General features: G+C 39.9%; 1 protein-coding gene across 2 annotated transcripts in view; it reads left to right on the top strand.

Annotated features, from left to right (window-relative positions):
- Positions 1–25,527, top strand: part of LOC127220663 (cadherin-6) — a 54,878-nt gene extending 29,351 nt beyond the window's left edge. Inside the window, exons 3-11 of one of the 2 annotated variants that reach the window (XM_051182577.1) lie at positions 979–1,098; positions 3,539–3,706; positions 6,822–7,009; positions 9,318–9,571; positions 13,954–14,090; positions 16,707–16,828; positions 18,284–18,401; positions 18,548–18,799; positions 24,992–25,527. In XM_051182577.1, the coding sequence (XP_051038534.1) occupies positions 979–1,098; positions 3,539–3,706; positions 6,822–7,009; positions 9,318–9,571; positions 13,954–14,090; positions 16,707–16,828; positions 18,284–18,401; positions 18,548–18,799; positions 24,992–25,482 (1,850 nt within the window). In that variant the 3' untranslated portion in view covers positions 25,483–25,527. Of the gene's footprint in view, positions 1–978; positions 1,099–3,538; positions 3,707–6,821; positions 7,010–9,317; positions 9,572–13,953; positions 14,091–16,706; positions 16,829–18,283; positions 18,402–18,547; positions 18,910–24,991 lie in introns of both variants that reach the window. The other variant, XM_051182578.1, reaches the window with a different exon arrangement.
- Positions 25,528–26,930: the final 1,403 nt, after the last annotated feature.

Below are 26,930 nucleotides of genomic sequence, written 5' to 3'. Positions count from 1 at the left end.
GCATCTAGGACACAGAATTTCAGCCAAATTACAAGAAGCAGTCATCCACTAAACAACACCTAATAGAATTCCTGTGGACAAAGTAATTCAAGAGGCTGATTGTCTCTAGGTACCTGCCTTAGTCCTAAGTAACTTGAAAGAACTCTTGAAGCAAGAGTCCAGTCACATCCCATCACAGGAGTTGGGTAGGACTCACCTCTAACCAAGGCTGCCCTTCTCTTTAACCTACTCCATAGTCCATTCATTGATGTGAATCTGATCCCTTTCAAGTAAAGGATCAATGGCTTCCTAACAACATATATTGTACTGTGATTCTCCATTCCTTTGTCATGGAAGCTAGTATTCTAGTTGACTTTATATTTCTGTGATAAAAGACTGTGACCTTCAGGTTACAGTCTATCATCAAAGGAAATCAAGGTGGGAACCTGGAGGCAGGAACTGAAGCAGAGACCATGGAAGAGTGATGCTCAATAGCTTGTCTTGGGTGGCCTGCTCATCTTGTTTTCTCATACAAACTCAGAACCTCTTGCTCAGGGGTAGCACAGCCCACAGTGGGCTATGTCCTTCCATATCAACTATCAGCCAAGAATATGCCCCAGATACATGCCTACATGCCAATCCGATTGAGGCAATTAAATTGGGGTTCCAGCTTCTGGGGAATTCTAGTTTGTGTCAAGTTGACAAAACACTAGCCAGCATAACAAGATGGGTCAGTGCAAAGATATTTGCTTCCAAGACCTAAATTTGATCTTCAGGATTCACACAATGGAAAGGAAGAAATGATTTCTATAAGTTGTCCTCTGACTTCCATTCATGCACAATGGCATGTGTGAGCCATCACATGCATACAAATATATACATACACTAAAATGTAATTTAATTTTTAAACTAATTAAGATCATGTTTTCTTCATATGCACATGAGCCAAGTAACATAATAAACCCTTCTTTGTTTTCAGTTATATTTCTGTCTTTGCAGGCACGTTTGTAGTACAAGTCACTGCAACTGATGCTGATGACCCAACATATGGAAACAGTGCTAAAGTTGTCTACAGCATCCTACAGGGACAACCCTACTTTTCAGTGGAGTCTGAAACAGGTTAGAATGCTTTCCACATCTCCTAGTCTACAGTCTGTAATTTTAACTGACATGTTCAGCTGACTTAGCCTGTTGTTTAATACAAACAATTAACATGATTGGATTTTGCTTGTGTTCCTCTGTGAAACTTTAATGATGTATTTGTAAGCTTGACATCCAGATAATTTTAATAAAGAAATAGACAATGAGTCTTTTGCACCACACATATAGGATAGAGTCATTCCTTTCTTTTTCCATCCAGTTCGGCAAGAAGCTAAAGGACTGACCCTTTCTGAGAGTGGCTAACCCTATTCACATAAATCCTGAGTCCTCTTTTGTCTTTTCTAGTTACTTGATGGTGCCACATCTTTCTGTTCTGCTCCATATTTGCACAAATAAAAAGTGTCAGCCAGATAAGTCACTTCCAAGCAGAGTTGCTACACTCTGTCACATTCCCTTCCCCTGGTCATGGTGATCATGGAAACCCTTGTTGAGACAGGGCCTCAGCCAGGATGCCAGATTGTTACCAGGAGCAGAGATCCCTGCCTGCCTGTTCAGAGCATACGTCAGAATTGAACCATAGCTCTGTCACACCACTGAGATTTTTGTCTCATTCTAATGTCATGGTCTAGCCCATCCTGTCCAACACATTCCTGGCCCAACAAATTAGCTTCCTTATGGAATCTTTTTTTTATGGCATCTTATTTCTGAGTCTGCCCTGCAAAGTCTAAGTGGAATGCTGGACTCACTGCTGTCTGTCACAGATGCCAATGAGAAGAGACAGGAACTGAATCTTTAAAACCTCTTTTTTTCTGAGAGCTGGCAATCTGAGAAGACAGTAGATTAACATCCTAAAAAAAAAAAAAAGCTGTCTTCCATCTCATCTCCCACAAGCATACATACAAGCAGATTACAGAATGGAGGATGGAGGGAGCATAACAAAGAAAGCCAGTCTTTCTGGTCAGATGGCCAGACATGAGCTGTGATACCCAGGTTTCATTATCATCTCTTGCAGCCTCCCCTCATTTTGTGGATGTTTGGGGCTCGGGCACTTCTTGAAATGCTTAGTCAAGTTGTTTGATATCAACCTTGTTCTCCAGGGGCATCTGGGCTTCCAGGGTGTTAACTCAGAACAAACCAAGCATTGACAGTGCATGCTTGCTAAGCTATAAATAGCACAGAGGTGCTGAGGCCTCTCCGCAATATGGAGCACAAGTGTGTCATATAATGCAGAACACAAAAGCACCTCTGTCCAAAGCGCCATGCCATCGGGTGTTTTATTTTTCAGTACAAAGCATTTGTATTATACAGTAGGCTCTATACATATTTTGAATCAAGTTCCTTTCATTTTTTTTTTCAAACACTCTTTATTTTAAGCCAGAGCTTTTCTGGGTTACTACATCCCAGCTAGAGATCTATGTGTTAAAAGGTGAATGAACCTGGAAAGAATCCCAAGGAGAGAGGACATGTTGAGTTGAAAAACAATGAGAATGAAGAATTAGAATTACCCTACTTAAAGGACAAAAGGCTAAGGTGATTTCCTGTGTTTAAATAGAGAAGAACCATTATTTGAAGAAGAGAAAGCCGCTGCTCCTTGACGCCAAGACTCGGGGAATAAATTGACCTGTTGTCTGAGGCATTCTTGTTAAAAAAGGAAGAAAAGATATTTTCGGCTTCATTAGTGGTTAAGCATGAGAATGTGAGACCGGAGAGGGTTACAAAACCTACTCCAGTGATTTTTTTTTTTTTTTAAGGAAAGTTAATTTAAGCATAAACACTCTACAGAGATTAGGCAAACTTTGAGAAATTCTTTCAAGTCATTATCTAACTGCCTAACAGTAGAGACAACTTTAACCTATCTATCTTTAAAATGTTGGTTGCTGTAGGGATTACTGGGATGGAGTTCTCATTCCCTGTAAGATATCCCAAATTCTCCAGGATCACACAAGATCATAACCGAGAGGAACCTCAGGCCATTTTCCTGAGCCCAGAGTTTTGTGGCTTAGAAAACCCACGAACATTCAATTAGCCAAGTTGATAATGTGAAACTCTGGTGTCAGCTCAGGCATATGGCTTTCTAAACTATCCTCTCAATGCTTTTTATCCAGCAGCAAGTGCAGTGTGTCCTCTCATGCCACACACCAGTTGTACTTTACAATGTCATCCTATGACATTTATATTGAACGACTCTCGGTCTCTTTTGCTCCAGCTTTCACTTGTACTTACTTGTTTTCATTCTCCTTGTATTACAGGCTTTTTAATGAGTATCTCTCCCCCTGTGTGATTGTAATTTCCTTCAGTAGAAAGGCTGCACATAATCATCTTTATATCACAGTGACATCTGCATAGTGTTTTGCATATTGTGGGTGACAGTCTACATTTGTTTGCATAAATAAATGATTCCATAAAATACTGTTAATGCTTCCCCTTCCATTCCTGAATTTCAATTTCACATCCATAGGTATCATCAAGACAGCGTTGCTCAACATGGATCGAGAAAACAGAGAACAGTACCAAGTGGTGATTCAAGCCAAGGACATGGGTGGCCAGATGGGAGGACTGTCGGGGACCACCACCGTGAACATCACGCTGACTGATGTCAATGACAACCCACCCCGTTTCCCCCAGAGTAGGGACATTTGATTGAACAGATTTCTCCAATATGCTTTTGTAAAATTTTGACTTTAAGAATATTTCCATTGCTGGCACTGCTGTCAAAATCACTGGACTTAGGAAGAATTGGCACTTTTATTAAAATTATTTAAATGAGTTGAAAACACCACTTATGCTCAGGAAGTGTGAATGCTTATGCTCTGCCATTGGTAATTAGCTGAGTGATTCCTGATAGGGCTGCTGTTGTAAAAGCAACATCATTGCTTTCTCTTCCCTTATTAAAATGACTACCATAAGCATAAATTTGCTTGAGCAAAGGATATGTATACAAGTATGCTGCTATTTGTTAGAGAGAAGTTGACTTTATGTTTTTATGAACTAAATCAGGCATGTAATCTCTGTTAAATGCTCACAAAGCTTTGCAAGGAAGGATTTATCATTTCCCTAGTTCTAAAAATACAGCTGGAGAAGTTGTTATATGTTTGATCCATTTGTAGTCATAGAGTTTTTTACAGTATGGTTAATTGAGATACTGAAATTCAACTCAGATATCGTTAACTGTCATTACCAAGTAGGAAGAAAAAACAAGACCCATGAATATTGCCTTTCTGTCAAGCATCGAAGCTAGACTTTCACATGCAGTCACCCAGGGGAAAATAGTTGTGGTTCAATCTTCCCTTCAAAAACAGATGTCTTTGTGACCATGCTCCCCCCAAAAATTTATCTGAATTGCTAAACAAAACAATGTAGCTGGATATGGTGACTCACTCACACATATCATCCTAGGACTTGAACAGTTATGGAGGCTTCCAGGCTATTGCTCCATAAAGAGCAATAGCAATAGCCCAGGAAGAGTCCTTTTTTGGTTTTGTTTTGTTGTTTTGTTTTGTTTTGTTTAAGCAGGTGACTAAAGAGGATGACTCAGCAATTGGTTTAGAGCACTCCATGCTCTTCCAGAGGATTCAGGTCCAGGTGAAGGCCTCACAATGGCCTCTATGTCCAGCCCCAAGAGATACAAATACCCTCTTCTGGCCTCTGGGACCACCTGCACACACATAGCAGACAGACACACAGACATACACGCATACAGAAAACTAAAAATAATAATAAAAAAACAAACCTTTTGAAAAGAAATAGAAGGAAGGAATGAGAGAAGCGAAGAGGGAGGAGGGAAGGAGGAAGGGCGAGGAAGGAAGAGAGGGGGTGGAAGAAAACCCACTTACTCTACTGTGGCATTTTTAAAGATAACCATATAATGCAGGCTTCCTTTAGAATGGAGATCCAAATGATCAGCAGAACACAGTTTCATCTTTTTATTCTCCAAGTATATAAACAGCTGGCTAGTTGCCAAAAACAAAACAGCTAATAATTTATAATATAGGGAGAAGGAAAGTGTTATGGGTCCTAAAATTTCTCCACAATGCCTAAAATGAAAATAGCATTCTCGACAGTGCTTTGCTCCCGGGAGGATAACTCAAGAGTGTCTGGCACTTGACCCTATGGGGATTTGTCACTTGCCCTGCTCTTTCCTTACATTGCCTGTTACCTGCCATCAGACCATGTGCCAAAGCAAGGGAAGAGAGAATGCAGAACAATCTAGAAAAAATACTTAGCATATTTAGTTATTTTACTAACCAGGAGCCCACTATTCAGGGAATTCGCATAATCGAAGGCCTATATTTCAATGGTGCCATAGTTCGGTGATTTTTGTTGTTGTTGTCTCAAAATCATGTATAAATAAATGGCAAATTATAAAAGATAAGAATAAATTTCAGAAGGCAGCTTATGATCACCATTTTGCCATCCATGCTAAGACAATTTTTGTTTCTACATACATACATACATACACACACACATACATACATGCATACATACAAACATACGTACACACATACACATAAACACACTCACATTCTACTCACATTCTAAGTTTATGCTGGACTACAAGATTGTCTGATCTAAGATGAAACTCACATGCTATCTTTCAAACTAATTTTACAATATGAAGATATTTAAACAAAGCACAATTTTAGATGAGAAGTAAAAATAAAAGAATGCTGACAGGTGTGGTGGTGCACATCTTTAATCAGGCAGAGGCAAGCATATTTCTATGAGATCAAGGCCGGCCTGGTCTACACAATGAGACTGTATCAAAAACAAAATTATGTATCTTTACATATTATTATATAAACAAACATATGTAATATGTTTATAAATATATATAAATTACATAAAGAAAATGCTGTAATGAAATTAAGAATGAAAGAATGAGTTAGTCAAAGGAAAAGAGTGGAGAACTCCACTGCCCAGTGTAATTCCCCATATCCCTAACTGCATTCAGATCCAGATCAGATTATTAGTCAAATCATGGCTACTTGAGAATGTTTTCCAAATTGCCATAATTTGCTTCCACCTTCAGCTAGTATGACCGAGGTCAGGAAGAAATCCTGTTAAGAACACATAGTAATTGGCTTCAAGCTAGTCCTGGTTAGGTTCTTTCTGCTCTAATACCTTCATTGGGCTTTTGAAACCCTCCTCTCCTTGTTAGTCTCGAAAAGACACCATGAACTTGAGAGCTTTGTTTACAGGACAAGAAAAAGGTACCCTACCTGCAAGGAGAGAGACCATGAAATAGGAGGAGGTGTGTGATTATCATGATAGTTAAGACATAAGGAGGATAGGACATCATTAAATATTTTGAAGAAAGCATAAGTCTGTCTCCACCCACAGTGAGGTCTTCAAGGCATCTCCCCTCAGCCATAATTGGGCTTTCTATGGCTGCACTTATTGCCAAGCACAGTTTCAAAATATTATTTAAAATAGCTTATTGTTATATATTATTATACATATTCTCTTTTCTTAACAAGAAATAAGCTATTGCAGATAGTCTATTATATTGTGCCCAGGTTATATGTTAAACTATCGAAGACATGTATATATTAAAAATAAACACAGGAAAAATAGAGTATTTAACTTGCACTAAACCCTTTCTTTAGGATTTAGTACTGGTTACAGTTAGTTAAAGCCACTGGGAATCTTTAATGCATCCCTAATGGATAAAAGTAGACTGCTTATTAGGGTAGAGTATCTCCTAGTCTCTGCCTTACTTGTTTGTTTGGTGATTATAATAGGTACATACCAGTTTAAGACCCCCGAGTCCTCTCCACCGGGTACACCAATCGGCAGGATCAAAGCCAGTGATGCTGACGTGGGAGAAAATGCAGAGATTGAGTACAGCATCATGGATGGTGAGGGGCAAGATATGTTTGACGTCATCACTGACCAGGAAACCCAGGAAGGAATTATAACTGTCAAAAAGGTAATGACATGGATATTTGTTACAATTCCCAGAACAGAGGAAAAGGCTCTTGAATAAAGTACTTGTACAAGTCCAGGCCCCCAAGTCTGTGCATGGTGGCACCTGGTGGCAACTCAGGAACTAGAGGAGTGGTGGAGAAAGGCAGATCCTGGAAGTTCCCTGGCCAGGCAGTCTGGCAGAAATAAGGTTCAAAGTAACAGAAGGCATGATGTTGACCTCTGACCTCTGGCCTCCACCCACAAATATGCAGAGTATAAATGCATACACACACACACACACACACACACACACACACACAAGCATGCACACATAGAAAAGGAGACATAAGGAGATGTAAACACAACTCCACATTAGATTTATTTAACTCCAAATACTATTGTTTAGCAGGGGGAAGAATAGGCTATTTATTGGTGCCTCTACAACTTACATAGCTATAGAACAAAATAAAACTCTTAACGTCTTATCAATAAGAGTGCTTCCCTCTGGCTCCCAAGAACAATGACAATTTCCTACAAACACTTCTTCAGATTCTTTTACTCACTCTTTAAAAACACCAATACTAACTGCACTGAGTTCTCTTGGGTTGACTTTTAGTAGTCAAAAGTAATTTTACATATTCATTACTTCTATTACTTTCAATAAATGTCTATTAAAAAATCCTTTAAGTAAGTAAGAGAAACTAGTAGAATATATAGAAATGATTAAATAAATGATATAAACAATAAAATAGACAATAGCACACATCATTGTGGATACTGATGTTGCCATTACAACAGAAGATCTCTGCAATCCTAGAGCCTACAGGCCAGGAGGGAATTGACAAGGAAGTTAAAAAACCACTAAATGAATGTGTATATGCAAACTGTGAAACGTGCATTGAAGGAAAGGCTTAGAGCAAGTAGGGGACAAGATGACCTGAATTAGAGAGCCAGCATATTCAGAGATCACACATTTATGCAAATGAAGAAGTGTCATGTGACCCCTTCCGTTACTTTCAGGAGCATGAGGGCATCAAATCTCCTCCTCACCAGCATGCTTTCCTGCTAGTTGACCTCTCAAAATTGGCAGGCACCACAGAGCACTAAACCAAAGTGTGGCCATGGTTAAAACCAACAAATCATGTGATATGGGGCTAAAAGAATTGATTTAGGTTAATTTTCATTGATTTCTCTTTTGTCATGTATAGTTCAATACCCTCTTTCTCCCTTAGCCCACTGTGGTTTGCTGCCGAACATAAGCATGGTGGATGTAAATAACAAGAAAAATTTCCCTCTTTAGAACATGTCTGAATATCTGGAAGCACAATAAAACATGCTTAAGCGACACTCAGACCAATGTCTTGGACCCTGATATGATTAGGAAGCCCATTACTGTGCATTAACCTTTTTTAATTTCCTCGGGGCCTTATCAGATTCAAACTGAAATTTTGCCTAGCCGACTAAATCACATTCGCCAACGTCTTGATTAATAGTGTTTCTAGCAAGCCTTGTCATGATATCATCTGAAACTACATGTCAGCAATATGCATTTGGGTTCACTACGTCTTCAAAGGCAAATTCTTTCCCTAAAGGTTTTTGACAACGGGGATCATTGCCTTCTTTGGCAAGTAATTAGCCCAGTGCCCTTGTGAGCATATTGAGGAAAGCTCTTATTAACTCCTGCAAAAACAACTTACTTAGTCTGAATGGGCAAGAGAGAGTCACAGTGCTAATCTGTGGGTCACAATTCTGGCTCCCCTCAGACTCTCCGGAAACTGTTTGAAAATACGGATAAGCATCGGCATGGAAGAAAGTTTGGCTTAGTAGAGAAGAGTGGGGCCCCAGGCAATGACAAGTTTTAAACACACAGCAGGTAGAGCCAAATGTGAGATACCCCTCTCCCCCTGGCAAAATGGTTGACTACATGCTGCCACTCTGCCCTTGGCAACCCCCTCTATTCAAACCCAAGCTATTTTAAAGGAGACGGAGTCTGAAACAGATTCCACTCCGGCGCCCAGTTCTCTTCCTGACCATAGGAATAGCACTAGCACCTGGGTACCCACTTTTCTGCAGCAGCAGACATCCGGGCTGTACTTCTGTCATGGCTGGTTCATGGTTCTTCACAGCCTATGTAATAGGTAATAGTTTCCCTACTAATGCTCTAGAGTACAGGAAAAATATTGATCTCAACTTACCTTTGCTGCCTCTGCCCAACATTGCAATAATGTGTGGTAACTTCCCAAAGCAGCTCGATTGCATTCACTTATCAGAGATTTTCACTAAAATGGTTTGTGCCTTGCCTCTCTGTGTTTCATCACTTTCTTCTGAAGCTCTTGGATTTTGAAAAGAAGAAAGTGTACACCCTCAAGGTGGAAGCCTCCAATCCCCATGTCGAGCCCCGATTTCTCTATCTGGGTCCCTTCAAAGACTCAGCCACGGTGAGAATCGTGATAGATGATGTGGATGAGCCTCCAGTCTTCAGCAAACTGGCCTACATCCTACAAATCCGAGAGGACGCGCAGATAAACACAACCATAGGCTCTGTCTCAGCTCAAGATCCTGATGCTGCCAGGAATCCTGTCAAGTAAGTGCACTTCAGGGACATCTCTTTTGTAAGTTAAGTTTTTTGTTTTTTGTTTTTGTTCAAACATTCACCTGCTCCTTAGAAAAAAGGAATCCCTTTTCCAATTAGACAGCTGTGTTTTCCTGAAAACCAGTTCCAAATAGCACCTTTAACTGTCCTTGCTCACTGCATAAATATTGTTTTAGCAACAGCACAAACCTCAAGTACACAAAAGTTAAAAGAAAAGAGGCATTAAGACAGATACAATGGGAGTTCGCTGTTTAAGTCAGGTGATAGAACCTGGTGCAGCTAATTGACCTGGGCTCTAAGTAAGGTTTAAGATGATTTACTGAAGAGTGGATCAGAGAAATAAAGCAGCCACTGAGCTTGACAGGCAGCACACTTTTCAGGTGCTGGAGGACCTAGAATGTAGCACTTAGAGGCAGCATTATGCTCCCTTTAGATGAGTAATTGATCCCTTGCATATGTAAATAAAAACAAGAACTGTTTCGTGATATGTCTGTGAAATGCTGGAGAAATTAACAGGATGGAATCCAAAGGAACGTTCGGTAAACGACCTCCATCTTTCCTGTGCTTTGCTGGCAAGGTGGCAAGAAAGTCTCGTTGCTCTTTGAGGCCACTGACAACTTGGAGATTCTAGACTCATATGCAAATCCCAGAATCAACCAGCTCCCAACCATCAGCCAGTGGCTCAGTAGAATAAATGAAAAAGGTACTAAATCATAGGGCTGTTGTGTAAATCATTCTCCATAGATAAAGCAGGCAGCAAAGATAAAATCTGGAGAATTTCTTGCCAGTGAACCCACAGACATATTCTGGTCAGGTTACCTGCCACACACACCATGCACATTGTATTCACAAGGGGAATGCAACAGACAACTATATGAAGTCCTCCATGTAGAGAGCTTACAGAGAAAAATAAACAATGGATAAATATGCAGCAGGTCAGGTGAAGAAATTCTAATAATCAAATTAATTGTGAGACCACTTAAGATGGTGTGACCAGACTTAGCCTTCTTAGTAGGAAATTTATGCAGTAAAGATATGAAAATTAAAAAAGGAAAAATGTAGTGATGACCATGTAGAATCCTGGGCAAAGATCTGCAAAAGGGGAAGAAAAGGTCTAATGCTAGAGATGACTTAATCTGTTGCAAGAGTGGCTAAGAGGGCTGCATGACTAGGAGAAAGCAAAGAGGAAATATGAAGGGGGAGAAGAAAAAAAAGGAGGGAGAGGAAGAGAGAGTAGAAGGAAAGAAGAGGGAGAGAGGAAGGAAGGAGATTAGAGAAAGAGGAGGAGGAGGTAGAGGGGGTCAATTAGGAGGCAGTTTGCCACTGTGGAGTTGTGGGTAAAGCCTGAATTTTATCTAATTGAGGTGAGAAGCCATCTGGAAGCTTTGAATAGAAGAGCTACCTAATCCCAACCTACACTTTTGAAGGGTCATTCTGCCTGTTACATGGAGAACGTTATTGCAGATAAAAGAATATACAGCTCTAAGTAAATGTTTTCTAGCATTCGGTCCCCTTCGTTCTAGTCAAATCTCATGACACCTTCATATCTAAAACACACAGATGTCTGCTCCATTCTCAGGGCACACAGAGCCAGGCTTTATCTATCTGCTGGAGGATCTATGACATGCTAAAGAGGGCTTGGTCCATCAATGTGGTCCCAGGTGAGCTCCACAGGCCCAGTGTTTTCCCCTGTAAATGTAAGATGCTTGATCAGGGAAATGAGTGATGGCTTTCACTTCCACAGCACACACACTTTATGTATTTTCACAACTGTTCTGTCACTTGGAGCTCATTCTAATGGGGGGAGGCTACTTAGAAAGTCAGTGTGAAGTCCAATTTAAAAGTGCTAATGCTAGAAGTTAACAAATACGAGCTTAGGTTCCTCTCTGATATATCAACATGCTCTCCATTTGAAGAGAAATGTCTTCTGGAAATTTAGGCTAAATTCTTTTATATTAGTTTTTTAAAGCAAATATCAGTCTTACCCATTGCATTATTCTCTGTGTTGTGAGTGGAGGTACTCACCAGGTGGGTTAGTGGTTGGTTCATACTAAGACTGTCGCTGCCAGCCTTCCCTTAGCACATATGGATTTGATATATAAATATAGATTTAAGTCTAGAAATGTACATAGATTACATTGCTGTATCGATGCATATTCCCAAGATTTTACTTATAGGACAAAATCATTCTTATACTAAGAAAATATGCCTATACATAGTCTAGACATAGATACTAAATAACTACATAATACTGTTAAGTGAACAAATAATGCCTGAAACATTGAGTTTTTATGCAGCCACCATCTTTAATTTTTCAATCACAAAACAATTTCCTACTATAACTTTATCACGATTTCTTTTGATACACACACACACACACACACACACACACACACACACACACACAATATACAGTGTCTATATGGGGGCTAGAGAGATGGCTCAGCACTTGCTGCTCTTACAGAGGACTCAAGTTTGGTTCCCAATACTCACATCAGATGGTTTATAACTGCCTATAACTCCAGTTCCTGGGGATCCAAATATCTCATTAGGTACCCAGACTCCTGTGCCCACACACAGACACATAGTCACACACACACACAGTCATACACATAAATGAAGTCATTTTTTTTTTTGGTATACATGCAAATACAACTTCTTCCCCATCAAATAAATCTCCCCCACTTGAGTACACATTACAAGACAAATCATTTAATCACAAAACACAGTGAAGTCCCAGGAGAGGAGGTCAAACAATCTGCTACAGCATGCAGAGGCTGACTGCCTTTCTTCCAATTGGCAATGATCACAGTTAATGTTTCTGGACAATAAATATCACTGATATAAACTGAAATTACCTTAGAGGACAGAAAATAACAACAACAAGAAAATGCAGCTTTGTCCATATCGTCTCTCCTAAACAATATAGGCATGTTAGGGTTTCCATCAATTTTAATCTCCCAATTAGGGAAGACAATATAAATTTTTGGTATTTCCTAAGTAGTTAATCTCCTCTCTTTAAAATTTAAAGCTGACTTGAACTAAGACTTCCTCACTGCTTCCCATTTATTTCAAGGCTTGATAGAAAAACATGATAATGTGTAATACTTAAAACTCTACCGGGAAGCTGAGACAAAGTAAAGATGGTCATGTGTAACTGCAATAGATTACAAAGGCACAAAGTACAACACCCTAAGCTTGGAGTTTTTCATGAGGGAAAAACATGCTCATAGATAGCTATTAAGTTTCTCACGGTCTATGAGTACAATGTCTTCCCTTTTGAGAAGTAGCAATGTGTTATAAATACTTATCATTCGTTTTCAAAAATGAAGAAAGGCAATAAAATAAGTTCAGTGTTCTTACCTAACAAGGAAGCCTGTGTGGGACTCACCTAGGCCTTCTGCTTAGATGTTATAGTAGTATAGCTTGGTCTTCTTGCGAGACTACTAATAGGGAGCAGGGACTGTTTCTGACTCTTTTACTGGCTTTTGGGACCCTATTCCTCAAACTGGGTCACCTTATCCAGCTTTACATAAGGTGAGGTGCTTAGTCGTACTATAACTTGATATGCCATGTTTTGTCGATATCCAAGGGAGGCCTGCCCTTGTCTGAATAGAAATGGAAAAGTAGTGGAGCAGAGGACACAAAGGGAAGGTAGGGGAAGGGAACAGGAAGAAGAGGAGGGAGGGGAAACTGTGTGGGATGCAAAACAAACAAGTAAATAAATCTTTAAGAAAATAGAACATGTGCTGGGGAAATGGTGCATGAGAAGATCCATGACTGGAGTGGCCCCCAGAGCCTACAAGGACAGGTGGACCCGGCAGCCTGCCTAGAATTCCAGTACTCTGAAGGCAAGTCCTGGGAATCCCTGCAGCTAGCCAGAACAGCCATATCGGCAGTCTCTGGGTTCAAGTGAGAGGCCCTGCCTTGATGAATGAGGAGGAGAACAAGTGAGAAAGACTCCCAACGTCAGCCTCTGACATCTATGTGCACACACATGCACACACACACACACACACACACATACACACACACACACGTGTGAGCACATATACACCTATCTACAAATCACACATACACACAGTCATAGAAATAGTTACCAAATAAATTCGCCCTAAATTACATATTAAAATAATTGACTAATTGCATATAAAAAAGAAATTAGTAATGGTCTCTAAAATCATACAACTTGCCTAGCGAGTCAACCTGATTGTAAAGATAGAATTGATCCAAATATTTTCCTTAATGTTACAGTTACAGATAGTGCTTAAAAACACTACAAGTAGAAAGAATTAACAAATGAGCTATTCTTGCAGCGGTTTTATGATGTGAAAGGGGAAAATCTAATTCTAAATTCTACTCTGCATTTTCAGGTATTCTGTGGACAGACATACAGATATGGACAGGATATTCAACATTGATTCTGGAAATGGTTCAATTTTTACATCAAAACTTCTTGACCGGGAAACACTGCTATGGCACAACATCACAGTGATAGCAACAGAGATTAGTAAGTCCAATCTAACCAATGCTGTCCCCAGTGATGGAATGAGGTCCTGGCGAGGGCGTGTGCAAGCATGGCCAAAGCTTTTCAGCTCATATTGACAACCCTGCTTTATACAAGTTGAGGGAAGGAACACTGGGGAAAGACCGTCAACGATGCATCTTCTAAATGTGTGTTGTTTCATCTTAACTGGAGGGAAAAAACTGTGGAAGTTCTGCAATTTGAAGACAATAAAACAATAACACATCTCTCTGGGCTGGGGAGATGGCCCAGCAGGAAAAGAGTTTGCTAGGCAAGTGTTGAGGACTAGATTTTGGATTCCCAAGGTCCACATAAAAGCTGGGTGGATTCAGCAACTGCCTGTAATCCCAGCATTCAGGAAGCAGAGACATGAGATCTCCAGGGCAAGTTGGCTGTCTAGACTAGGAAAGCACTCATCAAGAAAACCTGCCTCAACTGGTAAGGTGGTTATGATGGAGGAAGGCACCCAACATAAACCAGTGCCTAAACACACACACACAAACACACAAACACACATATACATACACATACAGACTCACACACTACACATACATATGCACATACACACAGACACACACACTACACACACACTCATGCACACACACACACACAGACACACATACCACACACACATATATACACACAGGGACACACACCATACACACACTACAAATATAGACACACACACACACACACATAAACACACAGAGACACACATAACATATACATACAGACACATACACACACTACACACACACATACACACAGACACACACACAGACACACACAGACACACACCACAGACATACACACACATACATACACAGACACACAATACAGACACACAGATACATAAATACACCACACACAAACACTACACTCACATACACACATACAAACACACAGACACACACACACATACACACACACAGACACACAGATTCACAAATATTACACACACAGACACACACCACACACACCACACACACACTTTTCAAAAAAAATTGAATATATCTTTCAAGTGAAATAGAATAGGCACAAAGTAGATATGACTTCCATAGGTTATAAATTTTAAAAATCACAAAAACAGCTGAAAACAATGGACTCTCGAACAGGAATCTAGGGTCATATATCTTCAACATGTAGTCATTGGCCAACACATCTTAGATATTCATCCTTACCTTCTATAGAATTTCTATTTCAAAGTCAAATTCAGAGCTACAAAATATCACTTTCCTATAGTCTATCAAATTGAGCAGCATAAAGAACCAAGTAATCAATAAAATATTTAGAATGGATTCTATGTCATGTCCCATAAAGTACAAAGAAAAATAGTGCCAAAAAAAATTTCAAATGGAATTGTTTTACTCAATGGGAATTAATGTGAACTCTGAAAAGTCTCAGACAGGAGCAAATCAAAAAAGGACAATCTTTAAAATAATATTTTAGTGTTTAAAATAGGCTTCTGAAGTATAGTTCTTTTCATTTTGTTTTTAATTTCTGAAGTTCTAAACACTTTTATCTCTGGTGGATATCTGCTGCGAAATATCCCATCCCAAATGGTTTGTTACAGTCCTGTTTTGTCAACATAACTATTGAGGTGTGACAACGCTGTAGGAGAGTGGATGGGATCACTATCAGCCTGCATGGGCAAAAGGAAGCATGGCATTGTCAGTAATCGGAACACTTAATTTGACATTCCTTAAATAGGAATTTGGCGTCCAGAATTTGTGCCAAGGGACTGGCATGGATACTAACAACAGTAAACTGGAAGCGTTAAAATTACAAAATGATTTTCCACTGAAAAGGACCATTTTTCAAAAGTTCATGAAACTTAGTTTTTCACTTTATGCATTGTTTTAGATGTATGCCTAAAGTTTTAGGATTTAATGTTTAGTTAACATGTTTTAAAATTTGGGTCATTGAGATATATCACAATTTATGTGCAGCCGCCTTCACTTTGGAGGATAGTATGAGGAAAAAGAGATGCTAGAGATGGTAAGGATACTATTGTCAGAACTTGCTAACCACCTTCAACAGCTCAAAATATGAGAGCTTACATAAAGTTGTCTCTCTCTCTTACCCCAAAGCCTCCCTGCTTGCTCATTCATTTCCCCAGGAATCCAGAAATATTCACATGACTTACTCCTTCTTTTCAATCTCACCTGAGCAAATGGCGCCCCTGGGAAGGCACACCTGCTTGTCCCGCTCAACACAACAGCTCTCCCTCTATCCCTTTTCTCAGCTTAATTTTGCCATCTGGTGCATTGTATGTTCATATGTTTCATGGGCTTATCCCCACATTAGAATAAATACCTAAAACTCACTACTTTTATTAAGCTCCTTATCTGTCCCAGACAATATCAGGTGTCATGTCCAGTAAGGTTTTATCAAATGAACATTCAAATAGACATATGGGTTAAGTGGATGAGAGAAAGAAAACATGAGCTATTAACTCCTGACCCTGGCACCAGAAGTCTCTCCTCATCTACCCAGGGGATTAGCGTGGACAAATGAGAATGAAAGAGTGGGTGGCTCTTGTCTAAAGGGAAGTGGTGATCAACGTGTAATGCTTCTTTCTTTCTTTTTGATATGTGTCAGATAATCCAAAGCAAAGCAGCCGAGTGCCTCTCTATATTAAAGTTCTTGACGTCAATGACAATGCCCCAGAATTCGCCGAGTTCTATGAAACCTTTGTCTGTGAAAAAGCAAAGGCAGACCAGGTGAGTTGTATGCTAAAAGGCACCTTCAGATCAGAAGTCAGATTAATTTAGATCTAATAATTGAGGTGATACACGCGGCGGAGGGCTTGTCTTGAATTATCTATGAAGTGGGCGCCAAGGAGATTAATGCCATAAATAATAACCAAGACGAATGTTTAACTTACATAAGAGAACAAATAGTTTTTAAGAACTGGAAGTTCATCAGTCTCCAAGACTGATGTGGATTCCAAATCAGTTTCAAGTTTTCGTTAAAATAGATTAGTCACAGCGTTGCTGAAATAAAATCTCTATTGGTGAACAGATAGCTTAATTTGCATATGTACTTGAAAATAATAACTAGAACATATTATCCAATTGCCTATAACTCACAGTTTTACTTATTTACATTGCCCATCTGTAAAGTAATACAAATTCATAAGTTTACCCATTCACTGTTTTACCCATTTGTCACCTACCTGAAATAGGTCTTAGCAGCCTGTGACAGAGAAATTATGCTACACTTTGTCAAAAGAGAAGTGCACTGTGAAAGTACAGGGAAAGGGGGGCTGATGTCACTGCCTTTTTTACATTAATTTTCTTTTTTAGTTTTTTTTCCCCCAAGTTACTAACCTATGAGCAGAAGAAGACAGTGTATTTACACAGGCTGCCCAGAGTACTTCCGTTCTATTAAGTGGCAATGCTGTCAATGATCATTGTTACAGGCAGTTTTTCCCAGCTTGGTTCCACAGCCACCTTGCCCCAAATGGACACACAACACTTATAAGAATTATAAAACTGTTGGCCATTATTAATTATTAATTATTAATTATCAGCTAGCTCTATCTTAATTATTAACCAATAACTATTAATCTATGTATTTCTACATGGTCTTATCTTACTGGAGAAAGCCTGATGCACCTCCTCTCTTCCTGGGCTCACATGGTGACTTCTCTCTGCCTACACTTTCCAGAATTTTCCTCCTCTGGTAGCCCCACCTACCCTTCCTGCCTAGCTAGTAGCCACACAGTGTTTTATTCATCAACCAAAAAAAAAAAAAAAAAAAAAAAAAAAAAACATATACACAGAAGGCCAATCTCATCAGATCATTGAGACATTTGTAATTTTGTATTACTCTTCAGCAGTGCTTCTCAACCAGGATGACTTTGCTCCCTAGGAATATCTGGCAACATCTGGAGACCATTCAGGTTGTCACAACTTAGGAGAAGGCTTCTGGTATATAGTGGAGTGAGATCAGGGTGAAGACCACATAGTTTTCAGAGTAGACCCCACAGTAAAGAAGTAGCCCTAGCTCCATGGGTCTCTCACACATCAATTCTTTGAATAGAATGCACTAGTTGCTTTTTAAGAGCTATCATTTTAATTATGTTAATAAAATTAAGCAATTTCTTGAAAAACTGTAAGAAAATACTTTTGGGTTGTGAAACCTTTGTGACAACTTTATGGTTTCTATTCCAGCTGATTCAGACCCTACATGCTGTTGACAAGGATGACCCTTACAGTGGACACCAATTCTCCTTCTCTTTGGCCCCTGAAGCAGCCAGTGGCTCAAACTTTACTGTACAAGACAACAAAGGTAAGTGAGCTTCTTGCCTTTCCTCTCTCCGCACCCTTATGGGACTGGATCTCAGTCTCCATCCATATTCATTGACTTCCATCACAACCTATTCAACACATGATGTAGTATCCACACACATTCATCATTTTGCTTTCTGCTTCCAGACAACACCGCAGGAATCCTAACTCGGAAAAATGGCTATAACAGACACGAGATGAGCACCTATCTCCTGCCTGTGGTCATTTCGGACAACGACTACCCAGTCCAAAGCAGCACTGGGACAGTGACTGTCCGGGTCTGTGCATGTGACCACCATGGCAACATGCAGTCCTGCCACGCCGAGGCCCTCATCCACCCCACAGGGCTGAGCACAGGGGCTCTGGTGGCCATCCTTCTGTGCGTCGTGATCCTACTAGGTAAACTGCTTCTCCCTGCATCCTATCTCCCCTTGGTGAGGGGCACACACTGTTACTGTGACACTCTAGATTTTTCCGCCTCCCCCATTAAGGCATACAGCCTGATCTAGGTGAGTAGAGTTATACGCTGAGAATCTGTGTTGTTCAAACATGAACTAGTTTTTGCTTTGGAGAATGAACAGATGTAATATATGCCCATATCTTTGCTTGCTCAGGGTACCATTTTACCATAAAAATATATTGTATACCATACTGAAAATGCATCTCAGGGGAGATTAGAAATGAAGATATATATGTCCCCTGTTTGTTCTGTGTGTTGTCTGATAATTAACTTGGCAAATATTGATAAATTTTCAAGAGTGCAAATCATGAGTGTCTGATGAAGACCCCTTTTACAAAGGTATCATTTGAGATCAACAGAAAACTAGAAAAGGATACTGGTGACTTTTTCTATATCACTCAATGGGAAAAATAAAAGTATGACAATCTCGTTGATGAAACAAACTTACTTTGAGTTACACAATGGAGTAACTACCTGCTTAGTGCTGTTTTCCAGTTACCACATATGCAATGTCTATAATTTTCAGACTGTTAATAAAATAACTCCTGACTTTAAGAAGTGAATTCTGGATCCCAAAGAAATGAATGTAATAAAAGTGAAACACAAGATCTGCAATGGCTTGGATGTGGCATCTTCTCCCCCACAGCTCATGTGTTGGAGGTGCTGTCCTCAGTTGGTGGCTCAGCTGAAAGGGAATTGGATCACCAAATCACCAAATGACCAAAGCACTGATGTGCTTACTTCACCAAATGACCAAAGCACAGAGGTGTTCATAGTTGAACGGGCTGCTAGGATCTGGCTCCCAGCAGAAGGAATTATGTCACCTGGCATAACTTTGAAGGATATACCTTGTCCCTGGACTCATCCTGTCTCTTGACCACCATGAGTTGAGCTGCCTCATTCCACTGCATGTTCCTGCCACCATGACACTTTGTCTCACCACAGTCCCCAAAGCAGTAGATTCAAGTGACCATGGACTGGACCCTCTGAATCCAGAAGCCAATATATATCTTGCCCCTGTTAAGTTGTTTCTACCAGGAATTTTCTCAAAGAAACAGAAATCAACACAAGGTCTAGAAATTATTCAATTTTTTTTCTTCCAACCAACTAATTAAGCCAAAAACCTGAGTTTGAAAGTCTTTAACTACTATGCAAATAAAAAAAATCACAGCTAATATAGCCCTTCCACAAATGAAAACAAGGGCTGGAGAGATGGCTGGTTGTATTCCCCAGTACTCACATGCCAGCTCTTACAACCATCTTTAACTCCAGTTCCAAGGAATCCAACACCCTCTTCTGGCTTCCAAAGGCACCAAGCATACATGTGGTACACAGGCATACATGGAGACGAAACACCCAAGGACATAAACACAATAAAGTTTTTAAAAATAAAAACAAGATTTGTATTTACAATCTTGCCTATACAATTAAAAAAGTTCAACATATGCCTGTAATCATAGAACTGGAAAAGTGGAAAGGTAAAGATCAGAAATTCAAGGTCATCTTTAACTACGTGCTAAGTTTGTGTCAGCCTGGAATACACAAGCCCCTTTCTAAAAAGCAAACAAGAAAGCCTGTACCTAGATTACACAGGAGGAAAACTTCTTCTAATAAAGAAGCCTGAGTAACAACAGAGAAGCATAGAAAAGGGCCTGTATTTCTACAAGAAAGACCTTTCTCATTGATGATCAATATTGCCAATAATCACCAGAAGACTGGAAACCAACTTCAGAACCCTAATCCTCTTCTCAAGCAAGAGTTGAACAAAGTATTTTGAGACTGGAAGGTATACAGCAATGACAGTGTACAAAGGCATATCAGCATCCCTAATGCTGTGCATCTGTAAAACCTGTAGGACTTGGTCATTGTTCTTGATTTAAAAAAAAAAAGGAGTGTCCAGATGCCTGGGGAGGGTGGGTAGTGGGGGAAGTTATACCTGTGGAAGGAGAAGCAGCTCTTGCCTGCTAGCCCTTCTCCTTCCTCTCTCTAGTCATTTGTCCTGCTTTTTTACATTTTTAATTTTTTTAGGGTAATCATGCAAAGCAATGTGTTTCATCATGATCTCCTCAAATATGTGTATGCTCATACTTGGTTCTGACTCTCTCCCTTCCCTAATACCATACCCTTTCCCCAGCTGATCCCCAACTGCTTTCTGCTTTCTTTCACATATTCAGCTACCTACTCCCTCCCCTCTTCAGACCCTTTCTACTTTTGTAACTCCTACATGTATATAAGCACACACACACACACACACACACACACTTATAATGTTAATCTAGATTTTTCATGTAGCAGAAAATATAGGATTCATTCTGAGTTTGACTTATTTCACATAATGATTTCCAGTTCCATCGATTTTCCCGCAAATGTCGTGATTTCATTTTTGTTTGTGGCTGCATAAAATCCCATTGTGTATATGTATCACGTTTTCTTTATTCATCTATTTAGACATCTAGGCTGCCTCCAATTCCTGGAAATTGTGTATAGAGCAGCAATAATCATGGCTATGCGAGAATCTCTGTGGCATGTTGACTTAGAGACCTTCAGGCATCAATTCGTTTTCTCTGTTTTCTTCCTTCTCACTAACTCATTTTATCTTCCCCTTTCATTTTTTCAGCAATAAATTCACTGTCTCTTCATTATTCTTAATTGGCTTCAGTGCCTCCCACACCTTGTCTAGTGTTTTGGGAATTCTGTACATAATTTTTTTTAAAGAAAAAAATGAGTTTTGTCTTAACTAGATTCACACCATAGACTAGATGCTGTGCAAGATGCCTCACACATGTTTTTCTTGCTGCTCAGAACTACCTGGGGTGTATCTATCTGCATCTTCAGTATGAAAGCTGATTCAGCAGGCTATGAAGTAAGTCCTACATGGCCAAGTCACACATAGAATAGGAGATAAAGCTCAGCTACATACAGGTCTTTTATTCCATAATATGGAGCTCCCAGCCCATTCCTAGTTTCTCTGTGAGATTCTGGGATGCAGTGTAATTTCCAGGCTAAAAGAGACACCGAACTGAAACTGGGACCACTGGAAAAATTAGAGACAAACCTGAGAGGTTGCCAGAGAAAGGAAGCCACACTGATACATGAGGAAATCTGGTACAAAAGTAGGCCTGGACTAGGGGTGTAGTTGGGGATAGGGCACTTGTCTACCATACAAAAGTCCCTGGGTGATTCCCAAGGCATCTAGTATTTTACTAAAAGAAAACAGTAAAAAAAAAAAAAATCAAAGTAAAATTTGGGGGTGTGTAGGGTAGGAACTGGAAGGGAGGGAATTAGGGTAGAGTTGATTTAACACATTAGATCCATGTATGAATATTAAATGAAATTGTTTAAACATTCCAACAGCATCTACATCTAATCTGTACAGCAATTTGGAGTTTTGCAAAATTTTCTCGTTTAACTCATTTTTCATGACAGCACTTGGCATTGTATTAGTGCTTCCCTTTTACAGGGGTCAAATTATTAGTCTTCTAGTTCTATAATGGGTTTGGAACATGAATTTGACCATGCCCCCCCCCCTTCTCCCAGCCCTAAAATCTTGCTGATGTCCTCTGGCCCCAGGAGGATGGGAGAAGAGGAGACTAATCTCCATGAAGGGACTTACAGATAAGTTGAACTGTTCCAAATGCTTCTTTCCCAGCCCATTTCACACTTATAAAAGTTGGTTTTCATCAAGATCTCCCATCAAGACATCAGATGTACATTGGGCTGATAAAACACATAGATAGTCTTCACTGTAGAATTAAACCATGAATACTGAGTACTGTTGACTTTTGGTTATGCCCTCTCAATTCTTCTCATTTGTAAAGTCTATGTTTCAGGTAAATGTTGGACTGAAATTTAGATGTCTCAGTACTTGAATCTGGAGAATTAGAGAGTAATAAATGCTTACTGTCTCACCTTTAGTGACTGAAAGAATGCATGTACATTAGAGTTAGATTCTTTAAGGGCAGAGGGACTGGGGTCTATCCTCTAATCCCTAATGTTGACTTTACTTACATCACTGTTTTGCAAATCCATGCCATTCACACTGGAAAACAGCATAAAAGAAGATTAGCCCTAATCCCTGAAGTTCTCCATCCTCAACCCCACCCACCAAGGTGAAGGGGAAATCTTCCCAAAGCCACTAAGATGCCTGGTGACATAGCTCTTCCCTACTCCTCTCCTCCATTCTACTGAGACTCTTGGCATCTTCCTCAAATACTACAGGCTCAGACCTCCCTGAGAACTTTCCTATAGCTGTTTCCCCTTTGCCAGAGAGCACCTCGGATAGCTCCCTGAAATGATGCTGAATGCACAACCCAACAGAAAAACCTCCCCATCCTCCTTGGCCTCCTCTACTTTTTCTTGTTTTGCACTGCACTTAACATCCTCTAATAATTTCCTGACTTGTTATATATGTTGTTTATTTTCTGTCTCCATCCCACAGTCCCCACACATCTGCCCATGCTCTGAGGCAGGGCTTTTGATGCACATGTTATACTGGTAGTGCCTAGAACTGTACCTGGTACAAAGCAGACACCACATAACTATTTGTTGAAAGAATGAATGGATACCATGGGTGAATGAGACAATGGAGGCATCGGGACACTCTCTGACCAAGAACAGAGAGTGTGGACAGTTACACAGCCACATACTTGAGAATGGCAAAATTTTATTTCGTTAGGAAAGAGTCATCCCAATGTGCTTCCAGCATGGCAGGTAAGAGCGCAACCTTTATAGTCTGGTGGACCTGGATTTGAATGCTTGCTGCATGTGACATCTCTAGGCTTCAAGTTCTTCTTTGATAAACTGGGGTTTTCAGTACGGTTCCTACTTCATAGGACTATTATGATGATTAAGTGGGATAGAGTATGAAATGTACTTAGAACAGCAAATGGTATGTAGAATTCTCTCTCAAGGAAGCCAAGTATTAATACTATTAACGTCTGAAAGAATAACATATAGATCCATGAGCATGCAAATCTATGCATTAGGAGAAAGATGCACTTGCCTCCTCAATCTTATTGCAAGATTTCAATTTTCATGGCTTACAAAAACTGGACCATGTAATAGGCGAAGTGGTAGAGATACTGCCAGAACTTCCTGTAATAAATATCATTGAACAAATGTGAGCTGGTAATATGTTGTCTGCTGGATGGCCATTTCCTCTGTAAGTCATTGCTATGTTTTTACTTTGCACACATAGGTCCATTTGTAGGTAGATGTGTCTCTCTCCAGGCAGTCAGCTTTGTTCTACCAACCAGCTGTGAAGAAAGATCAGAAGCAATTTAAACACACTTCTTGCTTTGCCTCTAATTTGAGCTAGAAGAAAAACAATAATATATCTGTAAAACGGGCATTCTGGCCAACAAACTTGTGGGACATAGATCTTTGAAAGTGAAATCTCATGTATGTTTATTTAATTCAAACACAAATCATATGGAAAATGTATTACTATCTGCCCTATATAATTGGTTGAGCTTGGGGCCCAAAGTAGCTTTTGGAATCTGGGTCTCTCGGGGTTTTTATCTGTACTAATATTTCTTTGTATGTGGGAAGGTATGCAAACGTTCACATCTCTGCTTGGGATTTTAAACTAATTTTATACTTTCCTTGGGTGGGGGAAGAGGAAGGCATAGCGCAATAGTTATTTTAAATGTGGAGTTATGCAAAGCCTTCAACACTTCCCAGAGGTGCCAGCCTTTTCTTTATAACCAGTTTTGGAGCATTTTAGGTGCTTGGCATAATTTGCACTTTTATTGCAGTACTTTCTCTGCTGCTCAAAAACATTTATTATTATTATTATTATTATTATTATTATTATTATTATTATTACTACTACTACTACTACTACTACTACTACTACTTTTCCTACCTTGAAAGTAGCTTGCATTTTTGGGGGTTGGGGGGAAAGATGACATTTTATCATCTGGCTAAAGTATAGCCTTTCTTTAAAATACTCCATTCTGGGGTCTTTGTCTGATGATGGATAGAGACAAATGCATCCTTAAGGCTGAAAAATGTTGCGCCTGCATTTTCAAGTAAGTTTTAAAGCTGCTGGTTGGAGCAGTGTTTTTTCCCCATGTTAATTGGATAGCAAATTAACTTCCCTTCCCTTCTGTTTTGCTCTCTGCTTGTAGTGACAGTGGTGCTGTTTGCAGCTCTGAGGCGGCAACGAAAGAAAGAGCCTTTGATCATTTCTAAAGAGGACATCAGAGATAACATTGTCAGTTACAACGATGAAGGTGGCGGAGAGGAGGACACCCAGGCCTTTGATATCGGAACCCTGAGGAACCCCGAAGCCATGGAGGACAGCAAATCTCGCAGGGACATTGTGCCTGAAGCTCTTTTTCTACCGCGTCGGACTCCAACAGCTCGCGACAACACCGATGTCAGAGATTTCATTAACCAAAGGTTAAAGGAAAATGACACAGACCCCACAGCCCCACCCTACGACTCCTTGGCCACCTATGCCTATGAAGGCACCGGCTCGGTGGCCGACTCGCTGAGCTCACTGGAGTCAGTGACCACAGATGGGGACCAAGATTATGACTATTTGAGTGACTGGGGCCCTCGGTTCAAAAAGCTAGCAGATATGTACGGAGGGATGGACAGTGACAAAGACTGCTAATCTGTTGCCTTTTCATTTTCCAATTATGACACTGGAATATATGAAGTGGCTATTTCTTTCTATTTATCCACTATTCCTTGAAGGGTTCTCTGTTGTACCCGTCCCAAAAGTCAATGACTGCAGTCCATGCGGATCCAATGTTAGACTTTTTTCTAGTACACTTTTATGAACTTCTAAGAGGCAAATTTTAATTTTTTAGTTCATGCAGTTAACCAAGTTAGTCCAGTAGGCATGCGGGGTAGGAGAACAGGGAACAGAGTTTTCCTTTTCTTCTCTTAGGGCAGGTTGGCCACACACTCCTTACTGATGGCCTGAACACTACTTTCGTTTATGGCCTCAGGTCAGCTAACTGCTCCAACTGTACATTTCACATGCTAATGGGAGAAGGGATCATACTCTAATTAATGATAAAATAGAGTTTTAGTATAAAAAAATAAAAAAGGGGGGAACAATTGGGAAAATGTTCTTGGTCTATCAGCTTTCAAGGAGATAATTAGCTGCAGAAGGGTTTGTAAGGGTGTGTGTGTGTCAAAGAACTTAAAGTAGCATCTAGGGCATCCTGTCTGTGCTGCAAGAGGTGTTTCTGGCACCAACAACTACTCATAGCATCAAATCTTTCCACGTCGTAAGACGATGTAGAAGCAAATGATATGGTGACATCCAAAGACAGTGACCAAATGCAAGGCTTTGTTCCTTGACACTCATGACCATTGCATGTGAGAAAGAAACATCACACCAAATGAGGGGAACAAGAAAAATAGCTTAAAAAATGTTAACAAAGGTTATTTAACAAATTTCAAAGTTTTGTGCCACCAACTGTATCACAGATCCCTTAATTCTTTCAACTATCAGTAATCTAATGAGAAATAAGTCTAATCTTATAAAAGTTCTTGAGAGAATTTTCTGAGGCAAATGTTAACTTTTTGTCTGTAGTTGTCATCACTATTATCCTACTATACCTGAGAGTAGCAGTGTGAAGTACAATAATTCATATTCTTCAAATACTTCTTATATAATTAACTTGACTTAGTAAGGTTAGAGTAAATATCCTACCCAAGAGTTCAAGGGGAAGGTTGGACCCAGCCATTTGAACCTAATCCCTGCTCTCTGCCTTTGGAGACATCCATATACTTACACTGCAACAAGGGGAATGAATGAATGGCGCTGAGATGTTGGTGAAAACCTGCATCCCGTGTTTCTAAAATGCTCACAAAAGATCTTGGATTGCCTTCAGCCAAAAAAAGAAATAAGACTCTTGTTAAAATGGCAGTTGATTTCCAAAAGTAGTCTTATTTCCCCACTGTTTTTAAATTGACTCCTGTGGCAAAAGCTGCCATCTTTATCTTTGAACTGATGATGAAATAATGGTCTCAACTAAGACAGAAAAGTAATATAAAATCCATCCAATCTATTATTGCTCTAATTATGCAATTAGGCTCTCTTACAGT

This window comes from Phodopus roborovskii, unplaced genomic scaffold (genome assembly GCF_943737965.1).
Source record: "Phodopus roborovskii unplaced genomic scaffold, PHOROB, whole genome shotgun sequence".
NCBI lineage: Eukaryota > Metazoa > Chordata > Mammalia > Rodentia > Cricetidae > Phodopus > Phodopus roborovskii.
This window is presented reverse-complemented; position numbering and strand designations above follow the sequence as displayed.